Genomic DNA, 22528 nt, shown 5'->3' with positions numbered 1-22528 from the left:
GCAGTAGTGCTACAAAAGGGTTGGCAACTATTGTCATCACATACTCTTCTAGATTAAGAGGATAATCTGGGAAGGGGTGTGACATATCTCCTTCAACCTTTCCACCGAGTCAACAACAACAAGCTAAAACAAACTAAAGGGGACAAGAGGCTGAACCCTGCGGCTTGACTTCTTTCTTTTACTTTGTATTCTCACTCACTATCCTACTTGATTGGACTAAGATTATATGTATCAAGACTTATTTCTTTAATTCAATCTTAATGGCAACCATTCCAACGCATCACATCTATTAATTTTCTAAGTTGTTTGTGTATGTGAATCTTCCAGCTTGATAAGTGCATAAAATTTGTTGCTTAAATCCACATGATCAGTTGATTGAAGTGAAAAAGAAATTAGTTACACAAGAGAGTAGTTACTTGTTGAACACATCAAGCTAGGGCGTGAGTAATTCTATAGATAAAATTATTCATGTCATTTACCTGTTCATTTTAACTAGTGCATGCAACCTAGAGATAGGATAAGTGTAGCATCCGCATCGAGAGATGTTGAGCATAAATGAAAGAACAGACTTCCAACGCATCACACGTAAACTTAGATTTTAGCAGAAGTAAAATAATTTTTAAAAAATAAAATAAAAAGAATTTGACACTTAATAAATTATGATCAGATAATTTAGATGGATGCATAAACATAGATGCTATTCAAGATGCACCTAAGTATTTTTCTTTACTTATATCACTTATAACCACAAGCACCATCAACACGTGCCCAACCATTTCTTTTCTTCAAAATTTCAGCCGTTTTTATTCTTTTCACTTGTCCACTTTTTTTTTCTTTTGTTTTTATTTAATTCTAAACACGGGAAGCAAAAACAAAAACTATTTTGACTTTTAGTTTTTAAAAATTAAGCTTAATACTATACTTTCTAATATTCTTATGCCTCGAAATGTTATCTGTATCAAATGACGAAACATGAATCTCAAATGACCACCTAAATTATGTTGAGACTGCATTTCTATTTATGTTTGTTTAAGACCTTTATTTTGGGTTTGTTCTATCTAGAGTTTAGGAGAGGAGTCATACATAAACCATTTCAATCTCACCTATATATTATATCTATTTATTCTCCGCAAGTTAATAAAACTACTTTTCCCTCAATACATTGACGTAACTAACATTAATTTATGTGTTAATTTCTTCTCTTCTTATTCTTTGCTTATCGTTTGTTTTTGTCATAACATCAAACTTCTTTATTTGATCGTCCACTTCTTCCCATATATTTCTAAAACCAAGCCAAACTTTTAAACATAAACAAAATAGACTTTAGTGAAATTGTTTATTTTATTTTAAAAAATCACTTAGAATTCAAACGATTTCAAGTTTATGATAAATTATAGTAGAAAAATGAAGAAAAATAAGTGTAAGTTCATAAAAATAAACGGGAAAACTAAAACTTCAAATGGGGCCTACATAATATCAAATGTGGCCTAGGCAACACGTTATCAAATGGCATCAACATCCTCGAATCGATTTAAAAGGAAGAAGGAGGAAACAAAATGTAGTGAGAGATGGATTTCTTCTGGATCTGCATTCTTCTACTTCCCTTAGCATGGCTCTTCATGATTTCGAAAACAATGACCAAAACCATCCCCAAGCTTCCCCCCGGCCCAAAGCCTTTGCCGCTCATCGGCAATCTTCTAGCTCTCGGCAACCCTCCCCACAAATCTCTATCCAATCTCGCCAAATCCTACGGCCCAATCATGACCTTAAAACTCGGCCAAATCACCACCGTCGTCATCTCCTCCTCCGCCATGGCCAAACAAGTCCTCCAAACCCACGACCAGTTTTTGTCCTGCAGAACCGTCCCTGACTCCATGACCACTCACAACCACGAGCTTTTCGGCCTCCCATGGATTCCCATTTCACCTCTCTGGCGAAACCTCCGACGAATTTGCAACACCCAGTTGTTCGCCGCCCGGATTCTCGACGCCAACGAGAGTCTCCGCCGAGCCAGAGCGGCGGAGCTGGTGAAGGAGATTTCGAGATGTGCGATGAAAGGTGAAGCAGTGGATTTTGGGGAAGTGGGATTTGTGACTTCGTTGAGTTTGCTTTCGAATACGATTTTTTCGGTGGATTTTGTGGACCCAAATTCGAAAATTGGGAGAGAGTTTAAAGTTGCTGTAAGAGGGATTATGGAAGAAGCTGCGAGGCCGAATTTTGGAGATTATTTTCCTTTGCTGAAGAAATTTGATTTTCAAGGGATAAAGAAGAGACAGTGTGTTTATTTTGATAAGATTTTTTATGTGTTGGAGCAGATGATTGAGGAACGACTTGATCAGCAGAAGAAAAGTTGTGGTTCTAATAATCATAGCCATGATTTTTTGCATTATCTTCTCGACCTTGACAATGCAAACAGCGATATCAAAATGGGGAAAACTGAGTTCAAACACTTATTATTGGTATCTACCTCAACCTCTTCATTTTTTTAAATTTGTTGTTAACAGCCCGTTTGGCCATTTTTTTTTTTTTTTTAATTTTTAAAATTGAATCCTATTTTCTTTCTATCTTTTTATAATGATTTGCATATTTATCAAATACATGGTTGACTTTATAGCCAACTTCCAACAAACAAGTTTTTTCAAATGACTTTTTTTTATTTTTAAATTTGGGCTTGGTTTTTTAAGCCATCGGTATAAAATAGATAACTAAGATAGAAATAAGTCTATAGAATTAATTTTAAAAAACAAAAAGAAAAAACCAAATGCTTACAAATCTAATCATAAATTCAAAATTTTAGTAAAATTAAAAATATAAGGATTTCATCTGCGTATCTTATGACATACTCATATATCAATTAGTTATGTTTAGTTTGGCTCAAATTTTGTACTTTATTTCTTGGGTTTAACGTGGATTTCACTATCAATGATAGACGTTGATAGACACTGATAGATTTCTATCAGTATCTATTATTGATAGTTCTAAAATTCTACTATATTTTATAAATATTTTGGTTCATTTTCCTATATTTAAAATAACCCTATTTTGATTCACAATTATTCCTTTTGGGTTAATTTACAACCACATCCGCATGTAAGGTCTTATTTTCTTTTTCTTCTTCTTAAATATTGTCTTTTTTAGCTCTTTACCCTTTGTGGTTGGAGGAGCTAGGCTACAATAAATGGGTTCAAATGGGTAGGAAGTATTGCTATTGCGTTTAGTGGTAATTTTATTGTTGTTATTATTTTTTGGTTAAATTTTAACAAATTCACTTGAAATTTACTTTTTCTGTTAAAAAAAAAATATTACTTCTGTATTTTTAAAAGTTACAATATTATCCTCCAACTTTAATATACGTTTCTAAAATATCATTAAATAGAAATCCTTTAAAAATTTGAACTAAAATTAAGACTTAAAATTGTGTAGTGATGACCTAAAATAGTGCATTCACACCACATCCATCTTTACGTATCTAAGTTGTTCAATCATAATTTGCCATACGGTAAACTCTTTTTTATTTCTTTTTAAAATATTTTCATTGTTTTTTAGTGTAAGTGATAAGAATGGGGTGCATCATATTACCCAATTAAATTTACATATATAACTAGGTGGATTTAGAAAAAATTGTTTTCATCCCAACTCATGCCTCAACACAATTTGACATGTGGCAACTTTTTATTTTTCATTTTTCATAAAATATTTTGGCTAGAAAATTACTTGAATCTATTATACAGGTGCATTCATCTCTTTGCATCTTCTCACCATAATTGCATGACAAAAATTACAAAGACCGCAATTTTTTTTTTGGGGGCAATTACAACTTTAATAAAAAAAAAAATTGAAAATTGGACGTGTATCCCTAGATTTTATTTTTTTGCAAACATGTAAAAAAAACTCCCATCTGAAAATTTGATTGCTATTTGATTATTATCTGATTTCTATGTGATTGTCACACCTGCAATTATAAAAAAAAATTGATGTCATGATTTTGATTTCTTTAAATGTATTTATCATACAATGCAATTTCCTTTTTTTTTTTCCTTAAATATTCTTTTTAGCTTTTTTAGCTTTTTGGTTGGAGCAAGTTGCAAAAAAAAAAAAAAAAAAAAAAAAAAAAAAAAAAAAAAAAGTTTTGTGGTTGGGATATACTTCCTATCAAATTTTAAACACAAATTGGGATTTATAATTGTTTAGCGATGACTTAAAATGTCATTATATTTAAATTTTCATTCTAAGTCACATCCATCCATTTTATATCTAAATTTCATTCAAAATTATAAATAAAGTTTTACTCAAAGGTATTTTTAAAATTTTTATGAAAATTCATCCTAATATTACAATTTTTAAAAACATAGAGGTACTATTTGAATGGCTCGCATAGAAATTTTCTAGAATAGTAGCAAAATGTTTCGTATTCCATCTAGATTAATTTCTGAATTCCACCAAAATTTTGAAATGAGCTTCTCTTAGATTTGATTGTTCTCTATGGGTTTTATAGGTATTATTTGTTGCTGGGATAGATACAAGTTCTGCAGCACTGCAATGGGCAATGGCAGAACTACTTAAAAACCCACAAAAGCTATCAAAAGCTCAAGAAGAAATCCGAAGAGTAATTGGAAAAGGGAACCCAATTGAAGAATCAGACATTTCAAAGCTACGTTATTTACAAGCAATAATTAAAGAAACTTTCAGATACCATCCCCCTGCCCCTTTTCTACTGCCTCGTAAAGCCATACAAGACGTTGAAATTTCAGGCTTCACAATCCCAAAGGGCGCTCAACTGCTCGTAAATTTATGGGCTATGGGTAGAGATTCGAACGTATGGAAGAACCCAGAAATGTTCGAGCCAGAGAGGTTCTTAGAGATGGAAATTGATGTTAAAGGCAGAGATTTTGAGCTGATTCCGTTCGGCGCCGGACGGAGGATTTGCCCTGGATTGCCATTGGCAATGAGAATGCTGCCTTTGATGTTGGGTTCGGTTATTCATTTCTTTGATTGGAAGCTTGAAGATGGTCTTCAACCTGAAGATGTGAATATGGATGAAAAGCTTGGACTCACTGTTGAAATGGCTACTCCTTTGAGAGCCTTCCCGCTTCTTGTTTAATTATAGATTTTCATACAAAAACTGCTTTCACCTACCAAGCCAAGTGTTTCTATTTCATGGATGTCGACGTGAATGTCAATGGTCTTTTTATGGAGATGGTGATTTCTAGAAATATTATAAATAAAAAAAAAATTCTAGAGAAATTATGTGAATGAATGAATAAATATTTTAAGTTTTTTCTTAAATAAAATATTCTTGATTTTAGAAAAAGAAAGTTAAAATGTTTATTATTTATATTATATTAAAATGTTTATTATTTATATTATATTTACATTAGTTATATTTTATGGTTTATTTTATGTTTGATAGAACAACTCAAACTCCATAAATGGATAAGATTTCTAAAAGTCGGTTTCAACTTTGACTTTTCAACTTCTGGTGCATCGTTGGGATTGGACTTTTGAGGTCTGAAAATAGAGGGTTACACTTATAGAATTGCTAAAGAGTTAGTAATTTCTTATAAAAAAACGGTAGCTAAATGACTATCGAAATACGAGTTATTATGGAGATAGTATTTAGTCAAGAATGTCTTGTTGTAGTATCGTTGTAAAAATAATATTGGGTATATTATTATTTTGCTAAAACTTCATTGGATTATAAAAAAAAAATTCACTTATAATTTGTTTATATTCTTCAGAATGACAAGTTCACTAGTTCAATTGTTGGCATCTAATAAACTGATTGGGGATAATTATGCAACTTGGAAATCAGATTTGAATACTATATTGGTGATAGACGATTTACGGTTCATCTTAACAGAGGATTATCCTCTCATTCATGGATCCAACGCAAACCGAACTGTTCGGGATGCATATGATAGATGGATCAGGGCGAATGATAAAGCCTGTGCCTATATCCTTGCCAGCATATTTGATGTCTTGGCAAAGAAACATGAGGTTATAGGTACTGCCAAAGAGATTATGGAATCTCTACACGGGATGTTCGAACAACCGTCTTTCTCCTTAAGGCATGATGCTATTAAATACATTTAAAATTGCCGAATGAAAGAAGGGGACTCTGTTAGAGAACATGTCCTGGACATGATAGTCCATTTCAATGTAGCGGAAGTAAATGGAGTTGTCATTGACGAGAGAAGTCAAATCGGTTTTATTTTAGAATCTCTTCTGAAGAGTTTTCTACAGTTCTGCACGAATGCACTTATGAATAAAATTAAATACAGTTTGACTATTCTTCTGAATGAGCTACAGGCTTACCAGATAATGATGAGAGCTAAAGGTCTGGAACCGAAAATACACGTTACTACCGCTGAGAAGAGAGGAACATCCTCTAAAAAGCCTGATGTTGCTTCCTCTTCATAAAGTAAGAGTATTTTTGTTAAGAAGAACAAGGAGAATAGGAAGAAGAAAACTGCTGGGAGAAAAGGCAAGGCCAACGCTGCAGACAAAGGAAAATATTTTCACTGAAAGAGAGATTGCCCTCAGTACCTTGCTGAGAAGAGAATAGATAAAGCAAAACAGGCAAACTAGTTCCTGAAGATTGCTTGTTATCCTTAACATGACCAGTGGGAGATGTTGCTACCTGAAGATAATCTTATCAGCTTTTGTTATTGCAATAAGAGTTAGTTTATCTTATTGCAAAAAAAAAAAAAAAAAAAATTGTATATATTTTTGTAAATGAAATGTTCATTAGCAAAAGTTATGTTTGTTCTACTGTATAGTAACTTCTATTAAGAACCAACCTAGTTAAAAGCTATTTGCAAATATTTAGATATTTAAAACAGCTAGAAAATCAATAAAGGCAAGTAGTTATATTAACCTAAGTGGTAAGTTTTGAATAATTTTTTTAACACTTGGAAAGTTCAAAGTGTACAAAACTTGTTAGGTAAAATAAAACCAAAATACTTCGATTGCATCAAAGTATAGAAAGTTTAAGATTTCTAGGTCTATTTGATAGAACATGAAATTTGGTGAAAAAACTTTCTAGTTGCCTTAAATTGTTTTCTCAATATCATTCCAATTATTGGAATATTATTCAAGATCACCATGTAATATTTGTTTCCATAAAAACTTACATATATCAATAAAGAGTTATTGAATTGACATTGTAAACAAGAGTTGTTTAGACATATCAGATGCGTCTTACTCAAAGAGTTGAGAGTACCTTGATGTAATGGGAGGAATGTCTGACTTTCTAGCCATTATTAAGAAACAAGTATTGTGAAAATAAGATGCATTCCCCGTATAGTTTAATAAGAAGTCTATTGTACACTATCATGTTTACAATGATTTTTTCGGCTAAAGTGTTTGAGAATCTCCCAGTAAGATTAGGAATACCAGGTGAATAACCTAGGGCAAGTGGGAGAAAAACTGGGTATGGGGTACCAAATGGTAAACCATGGGTATGTGATGCCCTAGTTTATTGTATTTCTCTGTAAAACTAAAAAACTCAGTATTATATATTTAGATATATAAGTTACCACTGGAGTTTTAGTCCAAGTGGGAGTTTGTTGGGTTTTATGTCCTAAAACTCGTTGTAAACAATAAAACTTATTCTGAAAATTCAATAAGTTGTTGTTGAATGTATAAATTGCTTATTTCATTTTAGAAATCCAATAAACTAAAAGTTCCATGACTATTACATGAGTACTTGAACTTCATGTGGAGACATAAAAGTGGATCAGGTTCGAGAAAATAGTCAAAATGATCTATACTATATGAATGAGGTTGGGTGTCTTATTCTGGTAACACTATTGGATGTGGCTCACTCTGTATTTGTTAAAAAAAGTTGTAAAGTACTACAGACGATGTGATCCTAATTTGTACATGTTATGACATGAGAAGTGGGGGCGTCCTATGTAATAAGTTTGTATAAGAACAAACCACAAAATCAGTCATTCTTACTTTATAATGTTGTTTACTATTTAAGACTGAGTATTTCAAAGTGATGACCTAGTCAACTTGACCTTAATCCTAAGCTAACAGACATTTGACCCAGCCGTTATTACGAATAACCTATGAAGGGTTAACTTACTAATTATGGGTATATCGAGTGGATATAATATATCTACACGGAGGAGAGTGCAACTATGAGTTTTAGTAGAGTGACCCATTAGTTAACGAATGAGGGTTAATTCGGTGTAAAGAGTTTAGCTAATTAATCTCGGATCGTTGGAGCCCATGATCTGTAGGTCCACGAGGTCCCCCTACTAGCTTGTTAATGAATTAGCTTTAGAGTAGCGTGATAAGTTAATTTGAAACGTTCAAATTAGAATTAAGGGAATAAATAATTATATGTGATATAATTACGTGTTTAATTTTGAAATTAAACAAAATTGGAGAATCAATTAAATATTTAAATATGATTTAAATATTAAATTCATGAAGGTGGATTTTGTATAGAATTAATTTAATATTTGATATTGAATTAATTAGAAATAATTAAATTGTTTAATTAATTAATTATTATTAATTTTATTATAAAATTAATTTATGAAATTAATTTTGTAAAATTAATAAAGTTTTTAATTTTTGAAAACTAAATTGATTTTAGAAATCAATTTATAAAACACAAATTGGAAAATGAAAAGTGGGAGAATTCCACTTTCTTCATCAAAGGAGCTCACTTATTTCTCACCACTTCTTGATTCAATCTTCCAAGCATTAGGTGCTTTTCATGTGTCCTTCTTCTGTGCATGATTGTCCTGCAATAAATAGAAAAGATTGAAGTGGAAATCAGACATGCAAACTAATGCAATTCTTGAGTCTTTGTTGAAAAACTTGAGAGGTTGAAGAAGGAGTTCTTCAAGTTGCAGCAGTGTGCTTCTTCTCCATATTTCCTTCATTCAAGCTTATTTTGAGTCCTACAACTCAATCTAAGGATCCAAGAGAATAGTAGGGAAGACTTTGAGGTAGTTCACAAGAAGATTTGGAGAAGATTTGCAACTGAAATTCAAGTTTCAAGAGGTTCTACAAAGGTATATCATGAAACTCTTTTATTATTGTATGACCATGCTTTATTTATAGCCAAAACTAATGAATTAGAATGTTTATTGATCCTTATTGCTTCTGTTGCATGCTGATATATTCATACAATTGGTATCAGAGCATCACTTAAGTATTCCATTTGGTTTGATTTTGGTGTGGTGGGTGTTTTTTCATAAGTTACATGAAAATGGTGTATTGATACGGTTTTCTGAGATTTGACATTTAAATTCTCTTTGATTCCTTAGTTAAATTTGTAATTGGCTTTTGTTTGATGAGCTTATATGTGTGTTCAAGAGTCTGTAATTTATTTGGAGTCACTAGAGTTGAAATTAAGTTGTAATTGAAGAAAGATCCTACGCTATTTTATGTAATTTGAACATGTATGTAGAGACATACATGTGGATCATGTTTAAATGATAACCTAAACGGTGTGTAGTAGATGGATAAGGCTGGATACCTTATCCTTGTGACACTACGAATACGACCCGCTTTGTAGACGTTACAAGTTTGTAAAGTACTACAAATGATCTAATCATGATCATTCATGTAGAGACGTGTGAGCAGAGGTATCCTATACAAAGAGTTTATATAAGATCGGGCCACGAAATGACTAGTCTCATTATATAACGTCGTTGATAATAGAGAATTACATTTAACCAGGATGACCATAGGTGACATGATTTAAATCCCAAGTGAGTTGTGAACTCCTGCCTATGAAGACGGTCATTTGATTTGCATGGGTGAGAGTGGCCAGATTGCCGACTCAATATGCCTACCATTAAAGGGATTCATCTGATTGAGGAGTTGGAAACACACTACACAAGACGAAATTCACTCATTCCTTGATGTCAGGGTAAGTAGATAAAATGCTCTTTTAAGGGCTGATTCCGAGGCTTGAACAATGTGGCCACACTCTCTCTTGGCCCGAGAGGGATTTAGTCATAGTTGGACTATAACTTATTGTTTATTAGAAGGATCAATGGTATTTAAGGAGTTAGATGCAACTACAAGAGAAAAACGGTAATTTTGGCCCAACTGTAGTTATGAGCAATTTGTGCAGGATCATTACACTATTGACTGGCTATATCCAATGGACACAGAAATATATCTGTAGTGCGAATAGTGCAATTGTATGTCTTTAGTGGAGTGACCGATAGTTAATGAATGTTAGGTAATTTAATTAAAGAGTTTAATTAATTATCCAAGTACCATTGAGCTTCAAACTACAGGTCCGTAAGGTAGCTCAACAAGGATTATTGAGAATTAATTTGAATTGTTCAAATTAATTGAGGGAATTAATTATATATGATATAATTAATTAAATTAATTATATGTGATAAAATTAATATAATGTATTCGGTACATTATGACATAAAGGTTACTTTGAGAGGAATTAAATATTTGAATATGATTCAAATACTAATTATATAAATGAATTTCATAAATTAAATTTAGGGTAATTGCAATCGGTAGCATTTTTAGGAATAATAACCAAGTGTATAACATCATTTAAAAAAATTACAAATATAACCAAGTCTATCAGTGATTGACTTCTATCGTTGATAGACTCTCAAGTCTATTAGCGATATACTTCTATCGTTGATAGACTCTTACTGATATGGTTTATCGCTGATAGACTCCTACCAATAATATGATCTATCACTGATAGACTATTTAAATTTGGGCATATTTGTATATATTTTTTTATATTGTGTTATATCTGCTAATACTTTAGGTCTAATATCTATATTTGTAACTGACCCTCAAATTTAATATAAATATGATTTATGTTAAATATCATGAATGGTAGAGAGGAATTAAATATTTGAATATGATTCAAATATTAATTATATGGATGAGATTCATATAATTTAATTTAGTATAAATGTGATTTATATTAAATACCATGCATTGTTGAGGAAAAAAATAAAAAACTATAAATTATAGATTATATTGTATTTGATACAATATAAAAACTATAGGTTATGTGTTATATATATATATATATATATATATTAATCTAATTAACTCCCTCCCTTTAATTCTCTCCTAACTAGAACATGAGAGATGGTTCAGTTTTGACTGGTCATCTTCTTCTTCCCAATGAGAGTCAGTGAGAGATCTCTAGAAAATTTCTCCAAGAACAGAGAAGAAAAATTATTCTTCTTCCTCTTCTCAAATCTTTCCCTCTCTTCTAAAATTAGAAAACCTATAACTCCTGGATTCTCATTCCTAAGAGAATACAGAGGTTGACCTTTTGGTGGTGGCCATTTATATTTGCTGGATTTTTTTTTTTTGAGATCGAGATCTAGAACGAAGGGTTCGTGATCCGGATCGAGGGAATACGTGAAGAATTATTTGGCTACAAGAGTAAGTCATTTTCTTCCCTAATTCTTTTGTTAATTAAGCATGCTATAAATTAAATCTATATAATGCATGATTTTGTTCTATTATGTAAGATTAGATTTCTGCGAAAAATGAAAATTGGGATCGATCCTCTTCTACTGCGGACCTTCACCGGTTCTTTCAGATATCATATTATCAGTGATAACATGTTTTCCATGATAACATGTTATCAGTGATACTACTGATAGACTTCATACTCTTCAAGTCCTAAAAAAGAAAAAAAAATTATTGGCTTGTTTGATAACGTTCTCATTTCTCATTTCTGATTTTTTGAGAAATAAACTTGTTTAATAACTATTATCATTTCTCATTTCAAACTTTTAATAAATGTTCCTAAAAATGGTGCAAACTTGATGACTAAAAAAAGTAGTTTCTTTAAAATCTATTTTCATTTGTTGTTTATATTTAAAGTTTTTTTAAAAAAGTGTTAAGTCACTTATGTGTCAGGCACTTTCAATTCTTAGGTTTGAAACTCAGTTTCGTAATTCTTTTTTTAATGGTTCTAGCGGGAAATGGGAAGACGAGGGGAAAAGGGAAATATTTGAAAAGATGAGGAGATTGGGGAGATTGAAGCAAAAACTGGAGAAATGAAAGAAAATAAAAAAGAAAAATGTTTACAAGCTAATCTTTGACGAAGTCAATAGACATCAGAGGTGGTGTTGGCAAGAGCACGATACTCAGATTCAATGGAAGAACGAAAGACAATTAGTTGTTCCTTTGCAGACCATGGAAAGGATTAGAGCCGAGAAAAACAATGAACCTAGTGGTCGAATGACGATTGGAGGCATCACCTGCCTAGTCAGCATCACAAAATGCCTGGAGATTGAGGGAGCTAGATTAAAATTGTATGCCAAGACCAAAGGTTCCAACAAGTTAAGTAAGATCCATTTAACAATAGAGAAATAAACAACAGAAGGGTTTTGCATAAATTGGCTTACTTTGTTGACAACAAATGTGATGTCGGAACGAGTGAAAGTGAGATATTATAGGGAGCCAACAATATGTCTGTAGAGAGTAGTGTCATTAAATGATGGGGTAGTGGTGTACAAATCTACAGTGGTGGAAATAGAAGTGAGACAAGGTTTGGCTCTAGTCATGCTAAAGGTTTTCAACAGATCCATGAGATATTTTGCTTGATTACTAAGTAAACCATTTGAAAGATAATGTATTTTCAAGCCAAGGAAATACTTGAGTTTTCCTAAGTAAAAAATATGAAATTCTGAAGCCAATGTTATCTTGAGAGAAGCGATATAAGATATGCCAGTTCCAGCTAGAATAATGTTATCTACATACAGAAGTAGATATGTAATAAACGATCCAATACACCAAACAAAAAATGAAGAGTCAAACTCAAATGTGTATAAGTAATAAATGAACCTGTCATACCATGCATGCGACACTTGTTTTAAACCATACAAGCTCTTGTGAAGTAAATATGCATGATCTGGATATGATTTATCAATAAATCCAATAGGTTGAGACATATAGACAACTTCCTGTAATTGACTTTGGAGAAATGCATTCTTTATATCTAGTTGATACGGAGGCCATTTGTATTGAGTAGCAAGAAACAAAACAATGCGAATGGTGGGTTTCTTAACAATAGGGCTAAAGGTTTTATCAAAGTCAAAACCCACAATTTGGTGATAATCTTTAGCAACTAAGTGGGCTTTGTACAATGAGATTGTTTCGTCAAAATTGTAATTCGTGCGATAGACTCATTTACAACCAATGACATTCATATCGACAGACCAAGGTATCAAGGGCCAAATACCTTTTTGTTGTAAAGCTATGAATTCGTCTGAAATTGTGGAATGCCACTCAGGGATATTTAGAAGCTTATGAATAATTTGCTGGATCAGTAAGGACAAACACAATAACATTAAAATTCAAAATTTGAGGTTTAACAATACCAGATTTTGACCGTGTTTACATATGATGGACATTGGCTGGATGTCGTGTTGACAGAGAAGGATTGACATTGTTGGCTTTAAAGATGGAGGTGTTGGGACGGGAAGATTATCTGGTGAAGATTGAGTGTTTGTTGGTGAGGATGGAGTAAGTCTTGGTGGAGGGCCAAGTATAGTAGGTGGTGGTGATATTGTTGGTTGAGGTGTAAGTATGAGAGAGTCAGGTGAAGATAGCGAACTGTTAGGGGAAATTGGCAATGGTGGAACATTGCACATACCAGCGGATTGAGTAGAGAAAGGAGATATTGTTTCATAAAAAATAACATGATGTGAAACAAATTGATTTTGTGTTAGTGGATTAAAACAAATATAACCTTTAAAGTCTAAAGTGTAACCAAGAAAAATACGTTGGGAAGTTCTAGGTTGAAGTTTGTATGAATTATATGGTTTTATAAAGGATAATATGTGCACCTAAAAAGCTTTAGATGTAGCAAATCAGGAGTGTATCCAAAAATTTTTTCAAATGTTGACATCATATTGAAAGATGAAGTTGGAATTCTATTAATTAAGAAAACAGCAGTGAAGAAAGCGTAAGGCCAAAATTCAAGAAGGACAAATGAATGAAATAATAGAAATACAACAGTTTCAACAATATATCTATGCTTCTGTCCAGCTATCCCATTCTGCTCGAGAGTATATGGGTAGGAATTCTTGTGTAACATGCCTTTAGTAGAAAATAGGGAAGAAAGTGAAGAATTACAAAAATCACCACCACCATTACATCGAAAAACTTTTAGGTGAACAGAAAACAAGTTTTGAACAAAAGGAACAAATTTATGCAATATGCCACTAACATCAGACCTATAGGACATAGGAAACAACAAGGTAAATTTGTTAAAATCATTAATAAAGCTAACAGTTACAAAAGCCTTTATTAGATAAAACAGGAGATGGTCCCCAAACATCACTATGCATAAGTTCTAAAGGATTAAAAGAAATAAAGCGTGACATAGGAAGTGTAATCGGTGTTCTTCAAGTGTAATTGGTGTATTGCGAGTTCGAAGAGAGGTGCATAATGGGCTGTAGTCAGATGGCAATCTATTTAGAATGTGGAGGAGCATCTCTTCATCATCAACGGTGATTAAGGCCACGACTAGCCGATCAACGATGTCCTTGACACGCCGTGTGTATTGCTCGATGGATTCTGTAGGCGATTTTTTTTTTCATTGTAGAGGTCTGAACAAAGCTCCAAAATTAATAATCGTACGGGGTTTAGAAGAATAACGCTTTTCAAGAGCTAGCCAGAGTTCCCTAGTGGTGGATACCGAGGTGAAATGGAAGAAAGCGAAAACAGATAGGGTGGCATTTATGAGAGTGACAAGGGCTTGATCACAATAGGTCCATGTATGGTATTCGAGATTGGGTTCTCTTTAGGCAGGAGGTAGAGGTGTTCGAGAAGGAAGGAATTGGTCTGGTTAGGGTGTGGATCCATCGATGTGACCAAACAGGGCATGAGCTTTCAATATGACAGACATTTGACATTTCCATTGTACATAGTTTGTGGAGTCAAGGCGAACATGTATGAGATTACATATGTTGGAAATGAGATAGTGAGGTAGGTGTTTGAAGAGAGGAGGTAGCCATTTCGGGGAAGGAGGGAGAAGAAAAGAAAAGGTGACGTTTGTCAATAGCTCTAATACCATGATGAATAATGAGTTAAGAAGGAATTTTCTGTATATTTCAGCTTGAGTTCAATAAGGATATAACAGTTCAATTTATAGAGGGCAAAGAATTAAAATGAGTGAACAACAGTTCAATTTATAGAGGGCAAGGAATTTTCTATATTTCTGTTGAATTTGTTACAACAGAAATTACTGAAAAAATATGTATAACAAACATGGACTGAAGACCAAGTAGGAGAGATCTATTACCTCCAAATCTATGTTTGGGCAGAAATTGAACCCATGAGTTTGGAATATATATATATATATATATATATATATATATATATATATATAATGAATGTTATGTGTTTGAAATTTTTTTTCTTCATGTCTTATCTCTTATAAATGGTCACCGATGACCGTCGATCGACCGTCTTGACCCTCGACAATCGATCGTCAATGACCGAACGTTTTGACTATCGGTGATTGACCGTTTGGTCATCAACAACCAACCGTAGTGATGGTTGGTGACTGACCATTGTGACTATCGACTATCGACTATCGTGACTGTCGTTGATCAACTGTTGTTGCTTGATGCCCATTGCCAGTTACTAGGGTTTTGTTTTTGTTTTTTTCCCTCAATCTTTTTCCTCTCTCTTCTTCTTACGCATTTTCACACACAAAAACAAGAAATTGCCTCTTTCATTTATGACTTCTAACAATTAAAAGTATTGCATTGATCATGTTGCTCATGGATCATCGGATTCTCTTCGTCGATTATTGTCCACCTATCATCGTTGGTCACCCATTGACGATTACCGGTGATTGTATCCATTTTTCTTTCTTCCAGCTCAATAGTGATTGAGTTTGTTTTGTTTGTTTGTTGTTGTTGTTGTTGTTTTTTTTTTTTTTTTTTTTTTTTTTTTTTTTTGTATTTTTCAGCACCATAGCGAGTCATCTTTCTTTTTTCATCCTCTGCCATCTTAGTTCCACTCTAGGACAGAAGTCGGCGTAATTTGATTAAAAAAATGACGCACTTTCTTCAACCTTCCATATATCTCCGCTCGTTGGGCAAAGGGTTTCAAATTTCATCTTCATCCTCTTTCCTTCACTCCAATTCCCTCGCATTAAGATCCTTCTCTTCTAAAATGTCGGCCGATTCTCCAATCCCAACTCAATCCATCACTATCCCCTGCCAACTCGATCAACCCGTGCAGATTCTCGCTGCTCCCGGTGTCTCTGATTCCGATTTCCGGCAAGTTCGATTTCCTTTCTATTCTTCTTATTCTCAAACAGAACACCAATTTTTATGCGGCTCTATTCAATTCTTGACGCCCTCTTAAGCCCTACATTCACGACTACTTCTGAATTTCTTCGATTTTATCTTTTGGGTTTTGTTTTTCAATGCGTTATATTGCAGGAATGCTATCGATTCATCGTTGTTCAAACAGTGGCTGATGAACTTGCAAAGTGAGAGTGGGATTTTAGCCAAGGGAGCCATGTCCCTGAAGAGCGTTCTTATTCAGGTTGTGGAAAATGAGCTCATCGAGTTTTACCATTGTTTCCACTTTTTGGTCATAAGGTAATTGAAGAATTTTTGGTTCAGGGAGTTGATATGTTCGGAAACAAAATTGGATTTCTCAAATTTAAAGCTGATATCTACGACAAGCAAACCGGGAAGAAGGTAATTGGACGACTACCATTTATTTGTTCTGGTGCTAAATTTGTTAAAATCTGTTAATTGAGATTAGGATCAACTTAACTGAACTGATTAAAAAATAATGACGACTTGGGAAATGAATTTTAGTTATTTATTGATCCTAAAATCACTTATTAATTATAATTAGATCACTTTTACTACAATCACTCATTAAAAAAATTGGTCTCAAATATGCTCGTCTTATCTCTTCCCTTTATGTTCCTCAGAACGATGAAGTCATATTAGTTGGTATTATGCCAAAGAAATCAATTGAGGCGCTAATCTAAACTTGGGGAACTGATCAATGCCGTGGTTTCTTTCTTTTCTACAAACTAAAACTTGTATAGGTTCCAGGTATTGTTTTTGCAAGAGGACCTGCTGTTGCTGTGCTTATCCTTTTGAGTTGCGAAGGAGAAACCTATGCTGTCCTGACCGAGCAGGTTCATCTTTTATTTCATTTAATTTGTTGTTACTTTTTCATGTTCACTAGTTTTGTTGAGATTATATCATTTGCCATGTAATTGGACACTAATGACTATCAGAGGTTGCAACTTTTAGGTTGTTTATGCTGTGAAACACTACTTGAAATTTGATTCTTTATCACATTGAATTGAAGTTTTATGTTTAAGGTTAGAGTTCCTGTGGGAAAGCTTATGTTGGAATTACCTGCTGGTATGTTGGATGACGATAAGGGGGATTTTGTTGGCACTGCAGTTCGTGAGGTCTGATTCCTGTTTCTCTCTCTCCCTCGATCTCTCGATGTGATTCAACTTTATGTTATTTTGATTTAGAATAAAGAAGTTCCCAAAGTTTATGCTGATATGCTAATATGTATTGTGATTTCATTATTTTTAATTTATGAAATCTTTGTTTTATCTTCTCTAGATAGATTTTTTCCCCTGTTAATTATTAAGTCATGATTTGATGCAAAGAGGTATATGTTGATGTTGATCAAATTGTTGGTGAGGTTGATACTTACAGACATGTATGAAAGAAAAATTTGTTGCACAACAAAAGTACTACACAACATTCGAATGGAGAATCCAAGTTATGCAGGTCTTCATTAAAGGAAGAGTGGAAGGTTTCCTTTGACAATTTTGATGTGTTATTTGGTGTGGCAACCATCAGGTTGAAGAAGAAATTGGCATTCAGTTAAAGCTTGAGGACATGGTCGATCTTACCGGCTTCTTGGACCCAGCAACTGGATGCAGAGTCTTTCCCTCTCCAGTAAGTTCACATTATAACAAATATCAATGGTTGTGACTTGTGAGTAGGCTAGTTTTCTTTTCAGATTCTTAAAGATCCATGATCTGTTAATCTGCAAAGTTTTCTTTAGAGCTACTGTCTTTTGGAAATATAACGGTCTTTAAAGAGCCATCTCAATATTATAAGTTTGTCATGTTTCCATCCGAAGAGAATTGTACCTCGCTCTCCCCACCGATTAATGATTATTACCAAAAAGGTTTCCTCTTCTAACTCGCTCACTTGTGACTTGCCCTTTTTGCAACTTCTTGTGTACTTCTCAGTCTCAACTCTTGGATGCTTATCACAGTTCTAAAGAAATCATTACACAAAAGCCACATCCAACACAACATCTTAATTTTAGCTTTTAAGCATCATAGTTTTGCAGATTTTCCATTTGCCCTTGATTTGTGTATTATCAAAGACTAAACATTATCTTACATGTTCATGGTTAGGGAGGATGTGATGAGGGAATCGGTCTCTTCTTGTATCGAGGATCTGCAAGTAAAGAGACAATAGCAGAGCTGCAAGGAAAGGAAACTGGACTCAGGGATCATGGCGAGCTGATTAAGGTTCATGTTGTTCCTTATGGAAAACTTTGGCGCGTTACAGCCGATGCGAAGGCTCTAATGGCCATTGCACTCTATGAAATGGCTCTGAAGGAAGGGCTTTTGCCTTCTTTGAAACCATGCTAGTGTCTTCTCTAAACTCTATAATCTTTCACCTTGAGCCTTGGCAAATATTTTCTTTCTTCAATTCACTTTTTGTTGGGTTATGTAAAACGGTAAGAAGTTCCTTAACACGCTGTCTCAAGACCAGAACATGTTACACAATCAAAAAGCATACTCAAATTTGTATGTTTTGCTTAACCATTAAAATCGTAGATCTCAACAACTTTCTAGTAGTGAATAGCAGAGTTGTCTAGGTCTTTTTTTTTTTTTTTCCTTCCTTCCTTCTACTTACATCAAAACGCAGAACAAAAAATTTCATTCATGGCAAATTTCATGTCGGGCCCAAAAATGAGGTAAACCATATGATCAACCTTTAGGAATATATGGTGAGATCAATAACGATCAACCTTGCATGTACCGTATTTTAAAACTATATTTAAATTTTGGAGTATACGGTGCCTTCTAATTTTCTATCACTAATAAAATCAAGTCTAAACTTTTAGGAGCAAAAATGTAATTTTTTTCATAAAAGACAATTAAGATCACTCGTAGTTTAACAGTAACTTTGAGGGAAGTTGGCTTGTATTTCAATAGATGGCGGATTTGGCATTGATGTTTGGAGGCATCATCAAGATTCAAACTTTTCCATTTAGTCTTATTTAATATAAAGAATTTGTATATGAGTTCTCTGATTTAATAATTCTAATCCACGAACCACAAAAATTATTTTTCTATTATTCTCCAAAGGTTTGCAACAAAATGTCCTATATGGATATCAGGTTTGCCAATTCTTGTAATATGTCAAGTTACATAATGACAATTCTAAAGCCAAATAAACAAATAGTTAACAAAGTTAATGTATCATATCATACATATTGCCATCAATATGAATCATTCAACTTAACCAGCCAAAACTCCTCGCAGGCCTAAGCACAAACCTCCAATGGCAATATGTTAATGCCTTTGAAAGTTTCTTACACAACCGCCGGCCATGACTGCCTCCCTTTCTCCCATATAAAACTTCCTCTTTGGTGAGTTCACCAACACCATCAAGCTTTAGTCTTTTCTCTTAAACATGGTTGTTCTGCCTTCTCTTTTTCTCCTTCTCTTACTCAAGTTTCATGGCTATGAGGCTCAACTAACTGAGCTTCCATTGAGCAGTCTTCATACTTACATTGTCCATGTGAAGAAACCAGAGACAGCCGATGATCTCGAGAGCTGGCACAGGTCATTCTTACCGACGAGTTTGGAGAACTCGGAGGAGCAACCATCGTTGCTGTATTCGTACCGAAATGTGATGAGTGGTTTTGCTGCAAGACTTACTGAAGAACAAGTGAAAGCGATGGAAGAGAAGGATGGTTTTGTGTCAGCTAGGCGTGAAAAGATATTACATTTGCACACAACTCACACCCCTGATTTTCTAGGATTGAATCGTCAATTTGGGTTTTGGAAAGATTCAAACTTTGGAAAGGGAGTGATCATAGGAGTATTGGATGGTGGAATTACACCAAACCATCCTTCATTTGATGATGTGGGAATGCCCCAACCTCCAACCAAATGGAAAGGAAGATGTGAGTTTAATTTCTCTGCTTGTAACAACAAGCTTATAGGTGCAAGATCTTTTAATCTCGCATCAAAAGCCTTAAAGGGACATGCAACAACGATGGATGACTCTCCTATTGATGAAGATGGCCACGGAACTCACACAGCAAGCACCGCTGCTGGTACTTTCATCGATGGCGCCGAGGCATTAGGAAACGCTATAGGTACCGCTCTGGGATGGCACCTCTAGCCCACCTTGCCATTTACAAAGTTTGCTTTGGAGAAGATTGCCCTGATACCGACATTCTTGCTGCACTCGATGCCGCTGTTGAAGACGGTGTTGACGTGCTCTCACTCTCGCTCGGGAGCCCATCAGCACCATTTTTCGAAGACAGTATAGCCATAGGCGCATTCACAGCGATTCAAAAGGGGATTTTTGTAAGGTGCTCAGCTGCTAATTCAGGTCCTTTTAACGCCACATTGTCCAATGAAGCTCCATGGATTTTAACAGTTGCAGCTAGCACAATTGATCGAAGAATCGTAGCGGCTGCAAAGCTCGGAAATGGAGAAGAATTGGATGGTGAATCTCTGTTCCAGCCAAATGATTTCCCACAAACATTCTTGCCACTTGTTTTCCCTGGTGAGAAGAATGAAACGGTTGCATTATGTGGAGAAGGATCATTGAAAAACATTGATGTAAAAGGAAAAGTTGTAGTATGCGAGAGAGGTGGAGGAATAGCAAGAATTGCAAAAGGGGTTGAAGTAAAAAATGCAGGTGGCGCCGCCATGATCCTTCTCAACACAGAATCAGATGGCTTCACTACTGAAGCAGATGCTCATGTTCTTCCGGCAAGCCACGTCAGCCACACAGCGGCGCTGAAAATCAAAGCTTACATAAACTCAACAACATACCCAAAAGCCACAATTGTATTCAAAGGAACCATAATTGGCGATGATTTCTCTCCAGCCATAGCTTCTTTCTCATCTCGAGGTCCTAGTCTTGCGAGCCCCGGCATCTTGAAACCGGACATAACCGGGCCCGGTGTCAGTATTTTAGCAGCATGGCCATTCCCATTAGACAACAACACAAACCCAAAATGAACATTTAACATAGTTTCAGGAACATCCATGTCTTGTCCTCATCTTAGTGGCATTGCAGCTCTGATCAAAAGCTCTCATCCTGATTGGTCACCAGCCGTCATTAAATCCTCTATAATGACAACCGCTAACATAACAAATCTTGAAGGCAACCCAATTGTTGATCAAACTCTGCAGCCGGCTGACTTGTTTGCAACTGGGGCAGGTCATGTAAACCCATCAAAAGCAAACGACCCAGGATTGGTTTATGACATTCAACCTGATGATTATATTCCTTATCTTTGTGGATTAGGATACAAAAATAACCAAGTTTCACTTGTTGCTCATAAACCGGTTGAATGTTTAACAACACCAAGCATTCCAGAAGGAGAACTCAACTACCCGTCATTTACGGTTGAATTAGGACCGCCACAAACATTCACAAGAACGGTTACTAATGTTGGCGGTGGACGTGAAGTTTATACTGTCGTCGTTGAAGCACCAGCAGCGGTTTCTGTAACAGTTAAACCAAGGACGTTAATTTTCTCGGCATTGAACCAAAAAGCGACGTATGCAGTGACGTTTAAGAGAATTGGTTCGATCAGTCCGTCGATTGAGTTTGCTAAAGGCTATATCAAATGGGTTTCAACTAAACACGTCGTTAGAAGTCCGATATCTATTAAGTTCGTATGAGTTTGGTTTCAACATTGATTGACTTGCGTTCAAAGGTGGCAATAAATTGTTGTATAATAAAACCAATATGTTCGTGTGTGTTTGTTCTTTTTGAAGGGTAGGGGTACAACAAAATCAATGTGCGTGTACTTTCAGAATTTAAAGTTGATAAATGTATAGGATAGAATTTTAAACTTTTAATTTTAAGTTTAATTAATTCCTAAACTTTTAAAATATCAAATAAATTTCTAAATTCTCGATTTAAGTGTCTAATAAGTCACTTGTATATGAAAAAAAAAAAAAAAAAAATTTTTTTAACTTTTTTTTTTTTTTTTTTTTTTTTTTTTTTTTCTAATAAGACTGATGAATGAGGTCAATCAAAATATGTTACATAATTATCTTAAATTATCTTAAATTAATGACGGATTGCAAATTATTAAAATTGAGGCCAATTTTTTTTTAAAAGGAAATTCTTGATTAAGCCTCAAGGGCAATAGAAAGAACTTACATCTTTTCCAATAGGGGGAATATCCCAATTATGACCTTGTTATTTTCATTGAAATTGACATTTTAAACCTTGGTCACTGGAGCACTCTTATA

General features: G+C 34.3%; 3 protein-coding genes across 3 annotated transcripts; all 3 read left to right on the top strand.

Annotated features, from left to right (window-relative positions):
- Positions 1-1518: 1518 nt before the first annotated feature.
- Positions 1519-5244, top strand: LOC120068531 (geraniol 8-hydroxylase-like). The gene is made up of 2 exons (XM_039020337.1): positions 1519-2459; positions 4496-5244. The coding sequence occupies exons 1-2, from the start codon at positions 1569-1571 to the stop codon at positions 5099-5101; spliced, it is 1497 nt and encodes a 498-aa protein (XP_038876265.1). The 5' UTR covers positions 1519-1568; the 3' UTR covers positions 5102-5244.
- Positions 5245-15973: 10729 nt separating this feature from the next.
- LOC120068404 (nudix hydrolase 14, chloroplastic) lies at positions 15974-18796 on the top strand. The gene is made up of 7 exons (XM_039020160.1): positions 15974-16280; positions 16446-16551; positions 16632-16709; positions 17072-17164; positions 17354-17446; positions 17853-17951; positions 18422-18796. Exons 1-7 carry the CDS (start codon positions 16054-16056, stop codon positions 18659-18661), a joined length of 936 nt encoding a protein of 311 aa, XP_038876088.1. The 5' UTR covers positions 15974-16053; the 3' UTR covers positions 18662-18796.
- Positions 18797-18970: 174 nt separating this feature from the next.
- LOC120068403 (subtilisin-like protease 4) lies at positions 18971-22051 on the top strand. Its single transcript, XM_039020159.1, is given in 3 exon segments — positions 18971-19668; positions 19799-20409; positions 20412-22051. Coding segments are annotated over 3 exon segments (2229 nt in total). The 5' UTR covers positions 18971-19588; the 3' UTR covers positions 21950-22051.
- The last annotated feature ends 477 nt before the right edge of the window (positions 22052-22528 follow it).

The sequence above is a fragment of the Benincasa hispida genome, chromosome 12, assembly GCF_009727055.1.
Source record: "Benincasa hispida cultivar B227 chromosome 12, ASM972705v1, whole genome shotgun sequence".
Taxonomy (NCBI): Eukaryota; Viridiplantae; Streptophyta; class Magnoliopsida; order Cucurbitales; family Cucurbitaceae; genus Benincasa; species Benincasa hispida.
Note: the sequence above shows the minus strand (reverse complement) of the source record. Positions and strands in the feature narration are given on the sequence as shown.